The sequence below is a fragment of the Rhea pennata genome, chromosome 12, assembly GCF_028389875.1.
Source record: "Rhea pennata isolate bPtePen1 chromosome 12, bPtePen1.pri, whole genome shotgun sequence".
NCBI classification, from domain to species: domain Eukaryota; kingdom Metazoa; phylum Chordata; class Aves; order Rheiformes; family Rheidae; genus Rhea; species Rhea pennata.
Window position 1 is genome coordinate 5,579,395 of NC_084674.1, and position 22,106 is coordinate 5,601,500.

Here is a 22,106-nt window from a genome sequence, read left to right on the forward strand (position 1 = left end):
TGAAGTTCAGCCTGACAGGGCCTGTTCTCTCGTGCTTGCTCCTCCGTCTCTGCCGTGATCCAAGCTGCGCGTTCAGCACCCGAATGGGGTGAATCAAATCCGGGAGGCTGCTGGGCGCCCTCGTCGCAGGCGGGGGCCCCCCACGTCCTCGGCTGCAGTAAGTCAGCCTCGCTCCAGTGGCTTTGGTGGGGTTTTGCTGCTTTGCACCCATGAGAGAATCAGGCGTGTGATCTTCTGCACCGCTGTCACGGAAGGGAGAGGAAAAGCTTGCAATCCGTGATTTATCTGTGAAAGTGTGTGTCGGCGTAGTTTAGTAAGAGTTAATTTTCTTTCCATAATTGTTGGCCATAATGTGTATAAGACCTCCACCTTGATATGATTCCTAGCAGATTAGGGATATTAGATAATTTCCTTCTATTTATTGTACTACTGCACTGTATTATCTTTCTATCACTCAGATAATTACTAAGGAAATCTACATTAATTTTTTTTGGCTAGCACAAGGAACTGCTAAACACTGGCATGATGTATTGATGTTTTACACAACAAAAGTTTTCCTCCTGTCATTGTACAATAAATAAAAAGATATTTATCAAAATGCAAAGCCTTTCATGGATTTTAAAGAACAAAGCAAATAAAATACAAGATGAGCATGGAAGCAAAACCTAGAGGCTTCCGTAACTGAGCAAAATTAAGGACTCTGAAGCCTGGAGTACTGTACGTATTAAACACTCACATTCAAGTAAGATGTTGTTTGCTAAATTATGAATGTGTGTAATTAAAATCTAGTGGCTGTTTCTATGAAAGATTTACAATGTTATTTCATCGTTTGTCATGGCTAATTAACAATATTAGATGAAGTTTTTCTTCTTCAAAGGTCTGATTTTTTCTCATTTATTTATGTCAGAAGTGATAAACAGAGTAGTTAAAAGCTTCTCCGGGTACGGTAGTGAGAGAAGCAACATGTTCTTTTATACCTCGAAGGTTCAAGGTTCGCATCCCTGTGGAGCAAAGCAGCTCAGTCTTCTTTATAGTGAGAATAATTAAAAATTTCAAAGTGCAGAAGTAGCAGCCTTAAATACAGCACAGAGTAATTCCGAACATAACAGAAAATATTGTTGCTTGATGGATGAATAGGAGAGAGTATAAAATACTATAAATTAAACCAGTCGTACTCCCGTAATAGTTGAGACGGTCCTTGCATGAGCAGAGCAAGCACGATGCAGGATTATTTTTCATTACCTCCAAGTGTAACGTGGTTTTGTGGTGTGATTCTCACATTACATGTGTTCGCTAACTCGGAGAATTACCCCCGACTTCAGCAGCGGCCAGCAGACTTTGCTTTGCTCACCACCGAAACACGGCCACGTTGGGAAAGGCAAGACCACGTGCACCGTGATAGCACGGTAGCAGAGACCGAGACTGCTCCATAAATGTTTAATTGGAATTGCAGGAGGGATTTAGGTAGGATGAATATAATTACCATGGGTGGAAATCGACTGCAGCCCCATGGTTAATGCCAGGACCCCAAGGTGCCTTGAGGTCTTTGATGCCACGTGGCCAGGACCTTGCTCACTGTCCTTTCTTTGTACTGGGTGACAACAATCCTAGGTTGGAATCGTGTTGAGATGAGGAGCCCTTTAAATCCCCTGTTAATGCTTTGCTCCGTATTGACAAACGTGCGTTATTTTTGTTGTTGTTTTCTTGTTTTCCAGCCCCAGCAACAGCAGGTGGCTACGCAGCAGTTGGCCTTTCAGCAGCAGCTCCTGCAGATGCAGCAGTTGCAGCAGCAGCACCTCCTGTCTTTGCAGCGTCAAGGTCTGCTAACGATCCAGCCTGGCCAGCCCACTCTGCCTCTGCAGCCCCTTGCGCAAGGTACGTGAGGGGTCCGGGGGTGCTGGGGGAGACAGCACCACGGCAGGGTGGACGTTAAAGAGAGAGCTCTGAGGAGGACAGCCCTGAAATCATGGACCGCTGTAGCCAGTGGGAGGCAGATGGTTTGGAATCTGGATTCAGTTTTCAGTTTGCACAGGTACATCCAGTCTGCTGGGCGTGAAGCTGCTGGTGCTGTTAATCCAGGCTTGAAACTCTTCACGGGAGGCTTCTTAATAGATTTTTGGTGCTGGGATCATGGCTAAAGATAGTGCAAGAGCAGCTTTTCCTTTTTTCTTTTCTTTTTTTTTTTTTAAGTACATTTTTTTTGGCCCTTTCGTGTTCATCCTTGGCAAGAAGTCAAGTGAGGAAGAGCTCTGATCTGTGTGCTGTGGCACTGTAGAGATTTGATTGCCCTTTCCTGCAGCTGAAAGGGAAAGGTGGCGATGTCTCCTCTCCCTGCGCGTTTGAGTCCTTCGTTCCACTGCCCGTACGTGTTATAGCTCCATTCTTCCCTCCGCACTGAGGCAAATCGGGATTAACTCCACTTAATGCTAAAGGAGTTGAACACGGGCATTGTTGAGTATTAGATCTTCCTACGTCTTTCTTCTACTCTTGCACTCAGCAAGGAGTGCTTACTATACTGCAGTACTTTTGGCAATGATCACAACCTAGTTTTTTTTCTTTTTATTGCAATGCTTTTGGTTAAAAAGTAGAGGTTTTTTTTATTCCCTCTCCTCCCTTATGGTACGGGGTTCCCCCCCACACACGCACACTGGGTTCATCTACAAGCCTTGGGACACTTTTGGCCAAGCTCAGACTGCTCAAAGCTGGCATGGCACAGGGACAGCCAGGCCTGTTAACCTGTGATGCTGGTATTTCCGAATACTCTTGCCTTTTCCTTCCCTTCCCCTCCGTGATTAAATTTAAACGCCCACCTCAACAACTTGAGTTGGCCAAATGTTCCGGGTTCTTCAAAGCATCCCGAGGGCTGCTAAACCTCGTAGTGGAGGTTGCCGCCGGTTGGGGCACAGGCGTGAAGCGAGTCCGGGCAGGAAGGCACCGGGGCTTTTCGTACCGGCCAAACGCTGCCGCGCGCTGGCGGCGCTCCGGGCACCGCGCTGGGGCCGCCGCGAGCTCGCGCCCGCCGCGCGCCGGCGCCCGCCTCCCCAGCGTTCCCCGCCGCTCTGCCCCGCGGGGCTCGCTCGGTGAGGTTCGGCGTACGGCGCCTCGGCTAAGCCGTCCGGAGGAGGCTCCGGTGGGGCGGCGGGCAGCCCCGCGCGAAACGCGAGAGAGGCGAGCGCGGCGGTGCGTGGCCGCCGCCGTGATGGATGCGGCCGGCACGCGGGAGCCGCGCCGGTGCAACCGCAACGCGGGGAGGCGCGGGGACCGGAGGAAGGAGCGACGGGAGGAGCGGGGCGGGTGGGGGCGCCGCGCCGGGTTTTTTTTCCATCGGAGAGACGACGGCTTAAAACTGATGTTGTTACGAGGTTTAAATCAACTTTCTGCTCGCTTCAACGTGGTCACCTGGGTATGGAGGTACAAGGACACAAAGAGGTTGAGCAACTCGGTTTGTCTCCGAGCCAGCGATACCTGGGGTTGGGAAATTGAGTTCCGTGAGCAGTAATCTGTCACCTGTCCCCACAACATACATTTTTTAAGCCTCTGCCTACATTTTCTTTCATAATGAAGGGGACTAGTTGTCCTGAAAAATGCAATGAAGAGCCAGGCTATAGTTTAAAATAATTGGTGATGGACACTTCCTATTTTTAAAATATATATATATATATATCATCCCCTTTTGTTTTCAGAACAGTCTGCTAGACTTGGACAAATACTGTAAACCTGTATGTAAAAAAATCCGGTCCTCTAGGAAATGTGGCTATGAATTCAGTTAAAAGCATTTTGCTTTTTATCCTTAAGCATCTGTAATAGTAATAAGCGTTTCTAAGGAGAAAATGCCACTTTTTAAGTCTTTTTTTGTTATGGTTTTAGAACTAATACATTGTTTAAAGCCGTATTTTAGTTTCAGTGCTCGCCTATTGTCTTACACAAAATAGCACATCCTTTAATGTCATATTTTTGTAATCTCTGCTGTTTTGTATTTAGACACATCTATAATCTAGATTTTACATCTGAACACAGTAGCAATTTAAAAATAAACCACATTTCAGCAGTATTCTGAGCTGCCAGAGCTAGTTCTTTCGTATCTCTAAAATGAAACTGCAAATCACACTTCAGATCACTAGTGAGTGAAAATAATAGGGCCGAGGCATCCAGTTGCCTGATAGTTCCCCTAGATTAGGCAGTTACAGGTCTAAGTCCTGTTATTTGCACTTAGGCAGTTGCAGCACAAGCAATAGTGATCACAGATAATTGCACTGCGGTTCTGGGAATCTGACTTAAAATTTAGCTCTCACTATTAAAATCAAACTGTTAAACAGTGAATTACATAATTTATTGCGAGTGTTCATGGATCTGTTTGACTTGCTTTTACCATTTGTTCTATTATTTTATTTAACCGTTTTGCCTGATGAGTAATGAGCATACCTTTCAACTGCCAGTCTAGTTAAGAATTCTCTGCAGAGTTACTTTAAATGAGCTGGATTTGGGGAAGGAGGAGAGGGCTTTTTTAATCTTTTTTAATCAAGTGATGTCAGTGATGTGGTCATTTTTAAATGTCTGGTTGGGTGCGGGCACGTTTGTGTATAGAACACCGCAGTTAACGCTAATGTCATCCAACCTGAAATCCTTCTTATCCACAGCGTTTTTTTTCACAAGTTTGATGCTTTTTATTTCTCTTTCAATATATGGTGTAGTTCTCACTAGTGCTAATGTGAGTTGTATATTAAGCTGGCAGGAACCTCTTCTCTTTTAGAGGTTCTGCAGAGCCCTATGCATATTATATACGTGTATTTTTTTAGCTGTAACACTTGCATGCTTTATCCTCAGATAAAGCATTGGTAAATCCAAAAGTGCCTGGGAAGGGAGAGCAGGGGAGAGGAGCAAGGAAAGCAGAGTGCTAACAGTTCCCCAGCCGGAAAAAAAAAAAAAACAAAAAACACTCATCTTGAAATACAGATAGGGGTTGGTGGCAAAGAAAAAAAAAAAAAGAGGAGGTTATTCTTTCCCTGTTTGCTTATTCTCAAAAATAAAAATAGGTGTCGACTCACATGCTCGCCTATCAGTGTGTTATCAGCAGCAGACGAGTCTATTCACTATTGTTTCGGTGGAGTAAACAGTGGCGGAAGGGTCAGCGGCGCTCGCAGGTAATTGTTAGCGCGCAGACAGCGCTGTCAAGCGTGTTAGCTAAAAATACGTCCCGCGCTGTCACTCCGCAAGGTGTTTGAAAATAATAGCCCCGCCGCAGCGAAACAGGCCGCCGGCGTGCGCGCTGCCTGCCGCCGCCTTTGTTTCGTTTGCTCAGAGGTTTAATTTCAGGGGAGAAGTAATAATTGAATGTGTCTAATAACTAAACGCTCACGTGGGACAGAATCCATCAACATTTAATTGGCGTTTGGTTCTCGTGGAGGAAAAGATGGCGTGGCTTTAGCGAGATGGAGGTGTCCTACGAATATCTGATCACTTAATGTATAAACTGAAGCCTCTTTTGTACCGTATATTAATTGTGGATACTGAAGCATTTTAGCTTTTTTTTATTATTATTATTTTGGAATGAACTGTTAGCGCAGACCAACTGTTTTTGTTAGCGCTACTCTCGGAAAGGCGGGGAAGGTTATTGGTCTGTCGTGCAATAATTTACTCCTCTTTGATATGCAAACGATCCACGGTGAATATAAAAAAATCCTATCAGACTCATTTCACAGTTCTTAACCACTTAGATTCTCTGGAGTCTATCGCCTCATTAGACCAGTGCTCTCCAAAGCTAGCATAATTAAAATCTTTAACAGTTTAGCAAAGTAAAGATGTTTGGCTGATCACGTTGAGATGATTATCTATCCATTGTATTCTAAATGACAAAAATAAATTAAATTTAGACCTTGGCATTTTTTATTATGTGTTTCAAATGAATATAATGCATACTGCTCTTTTTTTTTTCCTTCCATTTTTTTTTTCCTCCTCAATACCTCAGGTTTGGTGAGATATGTGCCCATTTGAGCTACTGCCGTTCACTCAGAAAATGGCAGGTTTCCTTAGGATCGCTCCAGTGTTGCAACACACTGAAACAGTGAACAGTCAGCCAAGTAATCTCCAAGCACCCTTGCGAGAAGCCTCTTTAAAAACACTTCAACACTGGCTTTTTTTTTTTTTTTTTTTTTTAAGCGATTCATCTCCGCTGCTTATGTTTTCCCAAGGACTGCTGAAAGAGCATTGAGTTAGTCTTCAGTTAGAGAATTTCACTTGTTTGGTCACGTCACAAACCTCGTTTTTGTCCCGAGGCTCTGAGCGGGGAGGCCGCGTCCCGGTGGCGTGCAGAGCCCCCGGGCCGGGCTTGAATTTGGCCCGCTGGAGTTTGCAGCGTTTTTCACTGGGGATATTTACCGAATGCTGCGGGCACGTCCTAAGCTTCGTGTCCATTTTGACCTGGCTAAACCCCCAAAGTTCTTGATTTCTTGAAGCTTATTTTATGTTTGCGTTTTACTTTTGAATGGCTCATTAGCAACCAGCTAAGAAATGACAGTAATAATAGTGTTACTTGTATAGAAAGTTACACAGTTTTTCGGTAGACACATCCATCAATTAAGTGAGCGGTTTGAGAAACCAAAATTAATGAGAAAGATAGGTGTGTTAATGAAATAATCATAGTATAATCAATTTGACTGTTAAAATTTGAAAAGCATTTCAGGAAGACAATATGAATTCATAATTTATGTCTAAAAGTGATTAATAAAAACTGTATTTAATAACAAAGGTATTTGTCATCATTTAAAACTTAAGCACAAAATTAGTCATATTGTGGTTCATGTTGTCACAATAATACAGCTGAATATGTTTTTTTCCTAAGACCTTCTTTCCTTTTAACAACAACATAGAATTCCTTAAAATACATATCGAAAGGGAATTTCTCTGGATGCCTGCAGGCGAGCCCTTGGTTGCCCTTGCTGTCAGGTTTGCCGGTGAACTCGGTGGGATTTGTGCTTGCTCGGGGGCTCTGCAAGCGTCGTCCCCCCCTGCACCCCAGCCGCCGCCGGAGACGAAAATCACCCAAAGTCGTAGCGATTAGCAGGACGTGGCGGGGCGTCGTGGGGCGCCGATCCCCAGCCCCCGCCCGGGGGATTCCTCCTGTAACAGGCGCTGTAAGGTCGGGCGCCGGAAAATTTAGCAGGAGGCCGGAAATGTTCAGCGTTAGCTTTTAGTTATTAAAAAAGCGATAGCAACGCGTGCACGCATGCGTGCGCGCACCCACGCGCGCGCACGGAGCGAACGCTGGGCTTTGTTTACCGACTCTCTGGTTTAATTACTGTTTGAAGATGGCCGAATTAGCTGTTAATTGATTTAATTATCCAATTTGTTTGTCTCAGGCATGATTCCAGCGGAGCTGCAGCAGCTCTGGAAGGAAGTGACAAGCTCACACCCGGCGGAGGAGGCGGCCACCAACAACCACAGCAGCCTCGACCTCTCCACCACCTGCGTCTCCTCCTCGGCGCCCTCCAAGACCTCCTTAATAATAAACCCGCACGCCTCGACTAACGGACAGCTGTCGGTCCACACTCCAAAACGGGAGAGGTAGGTGCTGGCGAGGAAAAACTCAGAGGAAGCCTCATCTCTCCGCCGCGTCTTTGGCCGCCCGGCTCCCCGTCGCTGGGGAGTCCTCGCTGGGCAGAGCTTGGTCCTTTTCTCCACCTCTTGGTGGCTCCTTAATTGGACCGACGGGCGCCGCTCGCTAATTAAAAGCGCGTTGAATAATTGGAGGAAAGTATGTCGGGTGTAAAGGGTTTCAAGGCTTTCGGTGTCGCTCTTGGTGCGTGCTGGGGTTTCAGGCTAGAGGCGAGAGGAGATCGGTTGGTCGGTTCTAGCCGTTTTGCCCCAAAGCATCCCGCGTTTCGGTCAGATTTTAGGGCTTATAGTGTAACGCGGTCACTTTTTTTTTTTTTTCCCTGTATTTACCTGCTTTCACCAAACAGGCTGCACTTGAGTTCTTCTCTGAAACAAAGCGTGTGTTTTTAAGCACGGATAAAATTAGATAACTGGCGTTGTTTGGCTCCCGGAAGTCTGAGATAATTTGCACTTGCTGCGCTCGCGTTGTTGAAGTGGCGGCTTAAATCAGGGGCCGTCTGCCTCACCGCCGCGCCGGGGCGACGCTTTCCCCTGGGTGGGTTTCTCCACGGCTCCCGCTCCCGCTGCGGCGCGTCCCGCGGCGTGCCTGCTGCCCGCGCCGACGCGGGCCTTCCCGGGAACCGGCCGCCGTTCCCCCTCCCCTTCCCCGGGAAAACGGGGTTTTGGAGCCTGGGGCCCGAGGAACCCGCTCGGGGCGAGCGCTGCGGACCGGCCCGAGCCGCGTCTGCGTCCCGCGAGCGGCGTGGCACTTCCCTGCCTTCAGGAGAGCCTCCTGCCCACCTAGAAACGCTGCATCGACACTAGTGAAAGCTGGATTTTGTGGAAGCTGATGGCTTTCTCTTCCTGTCCTCCTTTCATTCATTAGAAACAGGATAATGGAATTTTTAAGCCATAGAGTTTATATTTCTGGTGGTCTGGAAGTAGATTGATAGGGAAGTTATATAAATACCTCTTACATCTTTCTAATATTAAGAAAATAGCGCTGTTCGGAGTAGATGGATTTTAAAGAACAGCACAGCCGGTGTTTGGAAGCGTTGCTGTTCAGATATTATATGTGTAAGGCATTATTTTATATCCATTGCAAGGGCATATGGGAGAACGTTAGTGTATACATTTGTAATGCATGGAAGTGACAAGGACATGGTTGTCGTGAAGATTTGCATGGGATATGTAAAAACAATTTGATGTTCCTTAAACAATTAAATTCTGTTTTCACTGCATCTAGAGCTGAACAGGATGGGTTTACAACTTTCCAACATTTTTTTTTCTTTAATCTATGTTTTTCTTACTCAGTTTATAAAACAAAAACCCATGCCATGAAATAGATCTTCTCTCACTGAATAGATGCATGTGCTGTCTGCTAATGGCAATCTAATCAAGGAAACAATATGCCGTTGCTGTTTAGTTTGAAACGCAGTGGAAACGTGAATCTGTTCTGAAGTAAGAATTTGCTTTATGTATACTGTCAAGGAGAACTGGAAATCCGTATGTCTGAGTGCTGTCACGTAATTGTGGCCCGAAGGCAATTAGGCTCTACAAATAAGGTGATACATATGCTTTTATTAGTAAAGTTCCAAATAAATTAATTAGGAAGGCATAAACATGCCACAGTATTGTTTGAGACTGCATTAGCTTAAAAGACTTAAAATCCTCAGTCGTTGCATTGATAGGTGTCTTGTTAAAGCTTGTCGTTATGCTTTGCTTACAAATCTACAAAGTTCTCTTCAATATTAAAATACAAAATTAAGTATATTTAGGAATACAAATAAGAGGGCTATGGACTTTGCTTTCTCTTGGCTCTGGTGGTACATGAAAGGTTTATGCCATCCATTTGCTGCAGTGATTGAATTACGTTTTTGTCCATAAGTAGAGCAGGAGAATACACACCGAAGAATGCCTCCTGATGCACTTAAGGGTTTTGTTGCAGTCTCATCAGGCATCGTGGTGCCTGCCTGGATTTCATATGACATACAAACTCCTCTTGTTTAGATGTGTTACACTGACTCCCTCTTTATCTGTAGTCAGGGCATTCAGGCTGATGGTGAGCAGTGAGAGAAGAGGAGCTGTGCTATATATATTTGAAAGCGCGCGGAAGACAGAAATTTAGAGTGCTTGCAAAAGAGGCATTGGCGTATGTGCAGTTTTGGTTACTTTTTGATAGCAAAGGTAAAGATTAGAAATAACATGGATCTGTTTGCAGCATGACTTGGCTAGACCTGGAGTGTAGTCTCTGTGCCCGGCTTGTTCAGGAGAACGTGTGTGGAATGAGTGGGTTTGTGGAGCTGGATAACTAGCCCAAGTTCAGGTGAAATGGGGCTGCTGGAAGGATCCATTGCTTGTGCATCCCGGCGCACAAGCCTACAGCTTCGGCTGGCCAGGGCAGGTTGTTGCTGTATGCGTGGGCTGCTGTTCCCTCATCTCTTTCCTGATAGACTTGAGCAGAACTTTGTGCATTTGTCACCTGGTGATGAAGAGGAACCTCTCTGAAGAGTGCCTAGAAGGCAAATCTTGCCCGCTTGCGGATAGCATTTCCTTTAAGAAACGTATCGTGCTGCCATTCCATAGCCTGGAACTTATTCTGGGCTCGGGGAGCCCCGCAGGACTCCATCCGGTGCCATTTCGGTGCAGCAAGAGTTAGTGCAGGTATCTCTGGCTTAAAAATAATTTGGCTGGTGACAGGGCACATTGAGTGCAACAGCAGTGGAATTCGCTGCTGGCTTTGGTCTGATACGACCAGGAGCTATTTATTTAAACTTAAACAACAATAAAAATCATGTAGTAAAAGCTGTAAGTGTCCTAACAGTTAACCACAGCCACATCATAATGACTGCCCAGAAGCAATAAATAATCATATACAGGTAGCATTAACTTTTAGGGTGTGCCGTAAAGCTGTGCTTTCCCCCCTGCCCCTTGGGCTTTGGAGCAGGAGTGGGCTGCAGGATGCAGGTTGGTTACGTGGGAGTTACTATAATCGTCGTCATCTCTGGCACATGTCGTTGGGATCGCTCATGCTGTGTTTTATGGGGTTACTGATCCCGTAGGTCAGATCCGGAGGTTGCTTAAAGATGTGTAAAACAGGAGCAATTCACTTGATTTCGCTGACATTATAAGCACCTGTGTAAAAGGAGCTGAACGTGTTGGGTAAAAACACGTTTTAGTTATAAACAAGGGTTTTAAAATATCAGGAGAAATACAGTAATTGATTGGTTAGCCAAAGCGCAGCCTCACAGGGGTGTGCTGAAAGGCGCAAGTCCTCTGCAGGCTGCCGGCAATGGCAGATCCAGCACCAGTTCGACACCAACAACAGCGGTGGCCACTTGCGGCTGTGACAGTCGCAGCCAAGTGACAAAAAAACTACTACTTTATGGCGAGCGGCGAGTGGCAGGCAGGCAGCAGAGCCACCCCGGGATGTGGTCACCTAAATCCAGTTGACTTCAGTGGGAATGAAATACGTTCAAAAGCAGGAGGCGTCCTGCGTTCACGGGCACAGGTCAGGGATCGCGGCACTGTTCCTGGGTTTTAAGTGCTCGGTGTATATGGCTTTTACAGGAATGGAACAATTCCAGCTATAAATAATGGGTTAATGCTTTCATTCGTTTGGACTTTAAATGTATATTACCTCTATGCTTTTGTCCCACATTTTGCCCGATTTCTCTAAGTAGCGGCAGCAGCAGCTCTGGGGTTTGGTGCATGGCAATCTGTTAAGGAGATAAATAATCTGCTTTGGCATGACACTCCTACTCTCCTCTTTAATTTGTCTTACACAAGGAAAATTATAATTAAATCATTCAGGGTAAACCCTTGAGTGTAGGGAAGGAAAAAACACACTTTGGTAAAGATTGCCAATAGAGACCAACTTCCCTGTTGTGCTGTGCAGAGACATTTATCAATATTCAGCACTATTAAAGAGAGAACATTTCGTGTGATTTGTGAGGCGGATGCCAAAGCTCAAATCAAGGCTTGTTAAGATCCTTTCCCTATGCAATCATGGGCATTCAGCATCATTAGAATTCAGCAGTGACTGTGTGTTTCATGCTTTGATTTTACTCAGACAATTTAATAATGTTTATTGTGCTGATTATATATATAAATTCACTGAATGCAATAAACATACCTCAGTCATCAGTACCCTAAGGGAAATGTTTAGTTATAGATACTTGTATTCACTCAGGATAAGCGAAAGTGAGACCATCAACCAGCATGCAAACCTCTCATCATCTTATCAGCATTTGGGTTTCTCCAGTAACAAGCATTTTTTCTACACAAGTAGATAAATAAACAACTGGAGCCAGTTAAGTACATCTGCCATGCTTAGAAACATCAAGGGCGGTACCCACTTTTTGTATCATTCCATTGCTTACTTAGAGAAAGCTTCGTTATTTTGTGAAGATGAACAGCGAAACAAAGCTGGTCAATGTGTGGTCACCTCAGGCGACTACTAACTTCATAACTTGACAAGCATTGGTGCATCCTGAAACCGGTGTGTGTAGGAATATTCCTGATACGTGTAGGTTTGGGAAAGCGAAGTGTAGCAGAATTCCTCATTCTTTTAGGGCGAACAGAGATCATTCCAACGGGACCTGGAGTGTGAGGTTTGCAGGCATCTGGGAGCTTATGTGCATGGGTCCCCTCTCCTGCAGGGCACAGGTGGGAGCCTTATGAGCCCACTTGCTTGCTGTGACAGGAGGTAAAGACTGTGTGTCCAAGAGACCTTTCTCCATCCTTCCTCCCGTTTTTGACTTCTGATGTCTTTATTCTCCTTCCTACCATACTTGGCTAGTGTCCTTCCACGTAAGGAAGCAGCCATCTCATAGGAAAAATAGAGGGAATAAACAAGGGGATATTTAAATGCCTTTTTCTTGCTAGCTTTGCAGGAAGAAGGAGTCTTGAGAAAGCTGTGGAAGGAAATGAGAGGAACGGCGTGGTAGACCATTTTTTCTGCTGTTTAGGCTTAAGGCATTGTGTTTGACTGTTGTTATCTCACATGCCAGCTGATCCTTCATCAGAATCGCAAGGCTCTTAGATGAGGGCATTGGGATTCAGCACAAAATTAAGAATTGCAGATTTTGGTCCATTATTAATGCTCTGGATGAAGCAGTTCAGCCTACAGTCCATATGCTCCCAGGGCCTGATCCTCTCTTGGCCTGCATCTTTGCATAGTCCTCGGCATTCATTCTGTACTGGTGCCAGCATCAAATCTGCTCATCCATGTCGGCTTCTCTCAGTTGCTTCATGCTGTTGGTTCTTGCTTGATGTACTTCATCAGCAGCAGAGTTTTGTTAGATTATTTTAGCTCAACTTCTTTAAAAAAGAAAAGAAAAAAAAAGGGGGATTCTCCTGTAACATTTCCTCCCAGAAGGTATTTCCACCTTTGAGAGTGGAGTTACGGCTTTTCACCTTCTGTGTAGCCATAGATGAAGCTTGAGCAGTTGTCTCTATGCTGGCTCTCTCCACGTCCTTTGAGACCTCTACCTGTTGGGTGCATGCTATTCCCCTCCACTGTATGTGGATCAAATAGAGAAACTTGTGGGGGAAGGGTTGAAGGAGGAAGGCATCTTCCTCATCAGGTTGTTGCTTTGCCGTTGTCCTTCCCAAGGTCAGTAGGGTGGCTGAGCCCAAGGAAAGGGCAAAGTGGAGATGTTCTCCATGCCAAACGTTTTGAGCGTTGGAAGGCATTGCAGTCCTCAGAAAAACACTCTTCTTGCAACACCCTTTCTCACAGATTGCTAGGACAGCCTTAGGAGCGATAGCCAATGTTACTAGGTTGCCCACTACCCATGGTTTTCTGTTCTTTCTCACTGTAGCTGTGGCAGGTGTAGATCCTGTGTTTGGCTTGAGGGGTTTTAGGGCTACGCAGCTACCTGAGCTGGGCTTAGCTTAAAAAGCAATATTCGGTTCTCTCTTCTTTTCTTTCTTATTTTTTCCCCCTCAGAATGTGAGCTGAAGTGCTCACAGTGCTGAAGGGATGGGGTGGGGAGCTGGACTTTGGAGGGCATGCTGCATGACAGGGCTGAATTCAGCCAGGCTTTCCTCAGTGCCTTGGTTTCAGCCAAAATCGTTCAAAAAGTAAGTTGTTGAAAAACCGTGTGGGTAGGCATGCCGGGTTGTGTTCAGTAGCTGCACGGATATCCCCGCTACATGAGTCCGAGCAATTCGCTTGCCTCCGGGCGGTTGAGTGCGTTGCGGAGACTATCTAAGCTTAGACGCGCCGTCGCGCAGCCACGTCGCTGAAACTCGGGCTTAAACAATCCGACTCTCAATGTAGATGAGATGTCTCAAGGTCCTCAGCTGGTGGCCGCAGCGCTGGTGGCGGCGGCAGCCAGAGCCGGGAAGCAGCCGTGTGCTCCTGCGGTAACTGCGCGTGGACACAGCTCGGAGCGTCCTGCTGCCGTCTCCAGCTGGCACCCTCTTCGCAGCTCAGCAGTCCCCATGGCTTTCTCCACGCGCTCTCGTCCTGAGCCGCACTGCTCTGCAGTCAGCTTCGAAAAAAATCGTGACTCAGACCTATCGTTGCGTATCTCTGGTTTTAAACCTCATGAAGCGCTTCTTCCTGCTGCTCTTTGACAAAGTTGGGTGTGTTGTCCTCTGCGTTTCTGCACCCGCTGTCTTCCAGGGCCGTCACTTTTTTGAGAAACGCTCTGGTAAATTAGTCGCACGAAACCTCTTCCTCATCAGTCTGTGCTGGATTCTTTAATGAAATCACACGTTTCAGAGAACTGTTCCGCTAAACCTGGAAAACCACTTCTAGCTTATCTTTTCCCCCTGCAAATGATGCAAAGTTAAGCAGTCCATAGCCGCTGGCTGTAGCGCGTGGCCCTTTGCTGAACGAGGGTGCTGTGCCCGACGCTTCGCAGTCCTCGGGAACCTGACCTGACATCAGAGCGCTCCCGAACTCGGCGGTTCATTGCTTTCTGGTGTCACATGTAATAATGATCAGTCGTACAAGTCCAAACACTAAGCTAATGCATCAAAAAGCACTTAAAATAGATTGGATGAGCCTTGGCAGACATATAACAGAACTTTTCCAAATTTTAGCATATGTATTGTTTTATTCCTCCATCTGGCCGACAGATCATTGTTTGATATCTGAGTGCTTTGCATATCTCCTCCCTTTTCTTGCAACTGAGATACTTACACATGCATTTAATACAGCTTAATGCTATTCTTACATACCAGAGAAATAGCTGATGGCTTTCTGTTAATTGCATACACTTCGCGGTTAAACTTTTACTAAAACATTCCTGTCTAAATACTTAAAGTCCAATGAAAATTTTGCCCTCTTCTTTTATTAGAGGTGTTTATGTAGTAGTCTTAAAAAGTGACCTGCTTTTGTTTTACTGCACCGTGGATTCCTGGTATTTTTATTTCCTCCTGTGCGCAAGTTGTCCTTCCTCGGCGTTTGCTCTGGAAATCTAGCTGTCCTAAAGAGCTAAACAGGGAGCTAATGAAGAGCTGGTTTATTTTCTGTCATACGTATCACAGCCAGAGAGTGGAAAAGAAACACCCTTGAAAATGCCGTAAAAGTAGAGGATAAGTTAGGTGATTTTTGTGTGACTGTTTTCTCTGCTGTTCAATAAAAATCAAGCAGTTAGTATGACAGCTGTTATATCATGTTATATTGTACTGCTAAGATATTGAGTAGCATTTAAAGTAGAACTCCACCATTAAACTGTATAAACTTTATCCATTTCACTATGGTTTAATGGAAAAAAACGAGATTTTCAATAAAATGACATCATTTTTCCCAGGTTGTAACATTCGCTTTACAACTGTTTTTCTTTAATTCAATTTATTTTACTTTTCTTTTTCTTGGCATCCCCCTTTTTTTTTCCAGTTTGGAGAGGAGGAAATCTCTTGGTTGAGCAGCTAGGTACCGCTCAGACCTCTCTTCCCTTCTCTCCACCCCCAAACATCTTGAGCTAATCTGGAGCTCCTTTATATTGGTCAGATAGGGTTATATTTTCAAAGTAGTGAGGTGCAGTTTGAAATCAAATAATTTGTTAATGCGATGCGTGACTGTACCTGGTGCGTGCTTGAGGGCCAGGGGATGGAGCCCAAATAAAAAATAAATTTATTCCTTGCTGCCTGGATCTTACCAACATTTGTGCAATCCGAACAGCTATTTTTCCTTATAGCTGGTGTTCTTGAGGGGGTAGGGGTTTATTTTCTCCTCTGTGTGAAGAGGAGAGGCATGTGTGTATTATAAAGTGTATTCTTCTCATTAAAACAATGGTGTAAGCCCAGACGGGGAAGCTGCTAATATGTGTTGCAGCTTGTCAGTTCGGGCTGCGTGAATAAAGGAGATAACTGTTCCTTCGGGAAACGGTCTCGGGAGCCGAGCAACAGATACGCTAGCCAGAGAATTCTTTTAACTGTAATTTTCCTATTTTGTGTGTACTCAAAAAATAACATCACGATGGGTCCTTAAATACCACTTGATCCACAGAGCGCAATTTCCCCGGCACAGGTGGTGCTAATATAGGACAGTCCCCTAGGCACTTGTCGCCAGGAGTTGTACAGCTTGTTCGGTGTCTGCATCCATATGGCAAGCTGTCCCGTTCATGGAAAGACGTTGTAGCTGTGCCCGTGGGTGCCGTGGTCAATGTAGTGGAAAAAGTAGATTTTAACTCTCGGCAACCTGTGTTCTGCTGTTTGTTTTATTGTGGAATCCAATTTATAGGGTGGGGGGGGGAGAAAGAGGGGAAAAAAAAAGAATAATAATAGCAACAACCCCAGGTCGCAGCCCGGCTCTCCCAGCAGCTCTGCAGGAAGCCTCGCTCGCGAGAAATACCCTCACCGGAGTTCACACTGCGAATTAATGCACGAGGCGCAAAGCAGCGAGCGACGCTGGCGGGCCGTGTACGTCACGCAAGCCCACTTCTTTACCTTTTATTATTATTATTTTTGTTTAATTCTCTTCGCTCCGCGCGTTGCCCGGTTCAGGCGGCGAGACGCCGGCGTGGCACGGCGGGCCGCCCGCGGGAGCGGGGTCTGCGGCTGCGCCGGCGCCTCGCGTTCCGCTGCCCGGTGTTTTTTTCCGCTTTCCTGCGACTATTTGTTATGGCTCGTGGCAAACACAAACCGGTAGACGGCGCGGCGCCTGCGGCGGCACGTGCTTTTTACAGTACACGCGCGGTGCAGCGCTCCTCGGAGGGCGAGCGACGCTCTAGCAGTGCTTCTCTTCCGTAGCAGTAATTCGCCAGAATCGATATTTCTGGGCATTTTGCAGAGCAGCACCTTTTTCTTTTTTATTTTTCTCTAGGGGGTGGTGGTGGTGTTGCGGGAGCGTTTGGTGGACGGGGCGCTTTCGGCCGTGAGCCGTCGGCGTTAGTCGTACCCCGGGGCGTGCGAGCAGCCTGCCCCGAGGTGGAGGACTTGCCTCTGCTCCAAGCGTAACAGAATAATACAACCATTTTGTTAAACAAGAATAGATCCTGTTTCGCCGGGTTTTCTTTTCCTATAAATTTAAATGTAACAACGGAATATAAATTACAGTAAAACAGCGTGGGCAAACAAGACCTTTTATACAAAGTGTGTGTGCGTGTTTGTAGTGTTACACTTCGGTCCCGGTGAAGTCCGAGGTCTAATCCTGTGTTTTTAAAGTTGAGCGTTTCTTAAAAGCGTTCCTGAATCGGGGCCAAAGCCTTGCAATCGCCCTAAGAATTGGGTGTGTAGGAACAACAGCATTGCTGTGCTGAAATTCAGGAAGAGAAAAAAAAAACAAGAAAGTGGTAGGATCACATTTTTTCTTTCTAATTAAACTAAGATACTGAATCAGTCCATTTTCATCTGAATAAATTAGAGAACTGCTCAAAGAGGAATAAAATGAGATTTAACAAGGATAAGTAGAAAGTAGTCCAGATAGGAAATAAAAATTCCAAACTGCGTGTTCGAAATGACACATCCGCTGCTCGGCATCAATTACGTGGGAAATGACTGAGGCATAATAGGGGCTGCGAAATTAAGGTGGGACATTCTGTGCCCCGTGTCTTAGTTAAAGCAGTAAATGCGTCATGGGAGGTATAAACATGTGTGTTGCATCTGAGTCTGTCTTTTTTTTTTTCCTGTTACACATTATGCAAAACCAGTTGAACCACAATTAGAGTGTGATGTACAATTGGCCACTCTCTGGCAGAAAGGATAAAGAGAAACTGGAGCAAATAGAGAAGAGAACAGCTAGGGTGATAAAGGAGTTGGAGGGAATAGGCTATGAAGACAGATTAAAGGGAATTAAAGATCTACACCCTGAAAAAATAGAGGCTCTAGGAGGATGTGATTATGGTATGTAAGTACATGAAGTGATGCTACAAAGAGGAAGAGGGAAAAAATTGTTCTCATTAGTTAGCAATGCTGGAATTTAAAATCCAGCATTTCAAATCATGTGTGTCTAGGTATATTTGATGTACTTTTCACTGCAGTACCTAGGCACAAGGTTGAAATAAAATAAAATAAAAAAAGGTGATTTTTAAGTAGTAGAGAAACTCATTAATGGTGAATTCAAGTGCGGGAATGGAACTTCCACCTGAGATAAGTGATGGATTCAATATTGCTTTTTTTTGGGGGGGGGGAGGGGGGAGAGAGGCGATGGGCACTTCTTTTGAGTGGTCTAGAAATACATTCAGTTTCTCTGAGGAAATTATGTAGGGCAGGGGCTGTCCAGGCCCCGTGGCAGTTTTGTTGCAGGGTTGAAAATGGAGGATGACCACTAAAGAAGTACATAGTACATTTAGTGTCCTCTGAGAGATGAGTGTTGAGATTTTTTTTTTTTTTTTTAATCCAAAACATCAGTTTGTAGATTAAAACCAGAAGATGATCATTATAATTATCCAGTCTGGCTATACTCTTGCAGCAGGCTGTGGGGATGGAGGGTGGAAAGAGGAGGAACGTGAGCCAGATTTGTTCCTTGTCTTGTTGCAAATGGTCCGGGCTGCCCCGTGCAGCGGGGATTTGGAGGAAGAGCGCCCCAGCTAGCGTAAGCACAACTGGCAGCGATCCCCGGCGCGTTGCTGGCCTTGGGTTACAATAGCAATATCACGTCTCTCTAATTTTTAATTACGTAAGCGTACAAGTTAGAGCACACAGGTTGGAGGCAGGATTTCAGCCTGTAGGCTGCAGTTTTTACATGATTTATCTTAAATCGATGTAGTCCTTTAAAATGTAATACATGACTCCTGCTACTTCCAATAGGGCTTGATGAGCTGCTTTTAGTCCGAGGTCCTAAAGCAGTGGGGAGGTAAAGAAAGACAGGTTTAAAGAGTAACCAAAAATGTGCAAGCCAGGCAAGGTACTCTGCGAAGAGCTGCCACTGGCCATGCACATCAAACGCCACCCTTACTGAAGGCCTCCGACCTGCTGCCAAGCTTTATCCACCGGTGAAGTGGAAATTGTCCTGCTCTCTGAGCAGTTACTGGCGCCATTTAGATATATGGCTTAATACTCTCTTTGAATTTTTTTTTTCCCCAGCATAGAGAGGAAAGTTGTGCTAAGCCATGCTAGTGTGAAGTCAGAGGGGTTTGCACCAGTGAAACGCCACTGCAAAACACATCTTTGTGCAATGGATTTTGTCGTGAAGGCAGCAAGGTGCATTAGAGGACAGGTGTCTGCCTGTTGCCGGTGACCGAGGAATCACAAAGCTTTAAGCATACTGTTTCCATTTCGATTTTGGATCAAATAGAGTAAGTGTTTGCAGCTCGGAGACTTTTGGTCTTTTCACCAGCCTTACTTCTCCAGTGTGTTTTGATTAGCTTTAGACCTTGGCAGGCAGTCCTGAATACGGGGCACTGCCGCAGGTCCCGATGGTGTCCCATGACCTTGTGCGTGGGATTGGAATTGGGGCATTTTGCCTCACCTGCTCCATGATCTGCGTGGGGACGAGGGTGGTGCGACGGGCAAGCCGTGGGCTCCTTTTGCCTGGGCTGGGTGGACTCACTTCCCATTGCTCCTGGGAAAGCATGCATGCATAAGTAAATAAATAAATAAATAAATAAAAAGAGGCCATTCTGCTTGCTATGGGGGCCCTGCTCAAACCCCTTGCAGGAGGAGAGCAGGAGGTACGGTATTGATTTAGTTCAGCGTGCAGGTGGCTCAGTCATGTTCTCCACACTGTTAAAACATGAGCAGATGCTTCCTAACTGTACTAGAAAATCAAGGATGCTTCTCTGCATCACCGACTTCCTCCCCGTGTTTTGGCAACGATTATTGGCCAAAGCAGATGTGGAAGAGAGATAGTGCAATAAGAAGTATTTCAGCATCGTGATTATTTAAAATATGGTCTGCTGTGTGGCAGAATTATTATTACTGAGGTAGTAAGTTTGGTTTTTGTATTCACCCGTGATTTATTTCTTTGCCACTATTTAAAAGCATGGTGCCCAGTATCACATGGTCGGTAGATAGGAGTGGAATTAAACCATGCAGCACCAATAGCTTTCTTACCAGTGTGCTGGTCACTGTTTTTCCTGACATCTCCAATGTTTCTGTCTCTCTTTTGAATATCCTGCCCTTTTGGCTCCTCATTTGGGCTTAGCTGTCCATAGTTTCTCTATAATATGAGGTTTTGTGTCCCAAAATGTGAGTCTACCATAGCAGAACAGATCCTTTCCAGAAGTTAATTGGCTGTAATGATGTGAGTGACTTGCGTTGTGTAAGTACAAGCTTAGGACAACAGGAATTGTTGGAGGAGATGGTGAGTTTTCTTCCAGTACTTCTGGAAATCTTCAGCAATATATGTTGCGGAGGGAAAAACGCTTTGTTTATCCTTTCATTACTTTTAAAATTACCTATTGTTATAAAAATCACTTCCACTGACTAGTGCTAGATCTTCAACACTCAACCATTAACGTGCTTCCTTGGGAAGGAGAGAGCGACAGAAACAAACACCTACTCTAATGTGTCATTAGAAATCAAAGAGACCCCAAACTTGCTTGTGTTTCCCAATGTTCTGGTCTTCTGAAATACCGTCTTAGGCGGGGAGACCAAGGACGCATCCAGATTTTAGAAACTGTGCTTGCATATAGACAAAATATTATTGAACAATTAAAAATACATGTTTATATTGTGCCCACAAAACTGTTTGCTTATGTGTTGGATTTAACTCTTCATTTTCTACCTCTATTTGCTTAAACAAAGTGAGCGTTTGGATCGGCTAACAGAAAACAGAGTTCTCCATCCATTTGCATGGTCTGTATCCTTTCTGCGTTATATCCACTTCTGTATAAAACCCCTTTGTGTGAGTTTTGAGGTGCTTCTTAAGCATCTGTCACTGAACAAGTGACAATCTATAGTATCTTCAAAATTGGGATGGCTAAAATAGCAGTGATCTGGTACTGACACATAAAGGTCACCAAAATGCACTACTGAAAGACCTCAGAATGGGATGGGAATAACTAACTTCAAAACGGCCAGCAGCCTGCTGCTACTGCCTGTCTTTTTCTTTAAACACTGAGGGCTTTTTTGTTCTTAAAAGTATCTGGTTGTAGTAACTTTTCAGAAGTTCCTGGGCTTTGCTGAATGGCAGTGGAAGCTATATATAGGTGTTAAGTATGTTGTGCTTAGCATCTTGTTAGGAAAATGACCTTTTAAGTTCCTGCTTATGGTCAACACCAGCTTTTCTGGTTATTGACAGCTTACCGTGGATACTCCCTTGGTCATTCAGTCATTCTCCTTGGCCACAATACCAGCGTATCATGGCCTGCATGGTTTGTCGTCTTGCATGAGAGCCCTAGAAAGAAAGTAGATTTGGACTTGAATTTAAGAAATACAAATCTCTGTAGGACGCTTTCTGTTGGCTTGACCATGGCCTTTAGGCTGTTGCAAGGAAACTCAAAAAAAGCCCTGCTGGGGGGTTCAGCCGTGTGACACCTGTTGATAGGGTAGTGGGATGTACAGTGCTCAAGAGCCATAGAGGGCTTACTCCTTGCTTTGGGGCACGTGGTGTTTCTCTTGTCCTCTTGGTGTATGTGATGTTCACTGGGTAAATGAATACGCTGGATTTTTTTTTGAGTGCTGCTAAATACACTGAAATCAGAACCCTCATGGTCTTCATGGACGTTACTGGAGTCTTGATTACTACTTTCTCATGCTTTTATTTATTCCCTGCCGGAGGGAGAGCGGCTTATTGAGTCCCACCAGCCACTGGAGCAGCGTTATCGAGGGGGGCTGCAGAGCGGTGCCCGGGGAGGGAACTCTGCAAACCGCCTTTGCTGCGGAAACCAGCGTTTTGGTGAACCGTGGTGCAGGCTCAGCTTAGATCACCGTTGTTTTCCCAGTTACTCTCTTCTGACGCATATAGAGGGAGGTTGGCCCTCAGCCGATCTGGCTTGAGTGAGCAGTGTTCCTTCAACCATCTCCTGTGTTTCTCAGTTGATGAAATGTGTGGTGTAGCATTTTTTCTAATTTCTTTGCAAGGAAAGCATTGGAAAGCCTTTGTTCTTCTAAAAACTCATCGTACAGAGCTTCTCCCTGCTTACATGTTCAGCTGATTAAGTTAAACCAATGCA

The 22,106-nt window shown here is 45.3% G+C and overlaps 1 protein-coding gene across 12 annotated transcripts in view; it reads left to right on the forward strand.

Moving 5' to 3' along the window:
- FOXP1 (forkhead box P1) overlaps window positions 1-22,106 on the forward strand; it is a 370,707-nt gene that overhangs the window by 304,266 nt on the left and 44,335 nt on the right. For all 12 annotated transcript variants that reach the window (XM_062585701.1, XM_062585713.1, XM_062585712.1 and 9 more), the window contains 2 exons: window positions 1,716-1,875; window positions 7,356-7,560. In XM_062585701.1, the coding sequence (XP_062441685.1) occupies window positions 1,716-1,875; window positions 7,356-7,560 (365 nt within the window). The remainder of the gene's footprint in view (window positions 1-1,715; window positions 1,876-7,355; window positions 7,561-22,106) is intronic.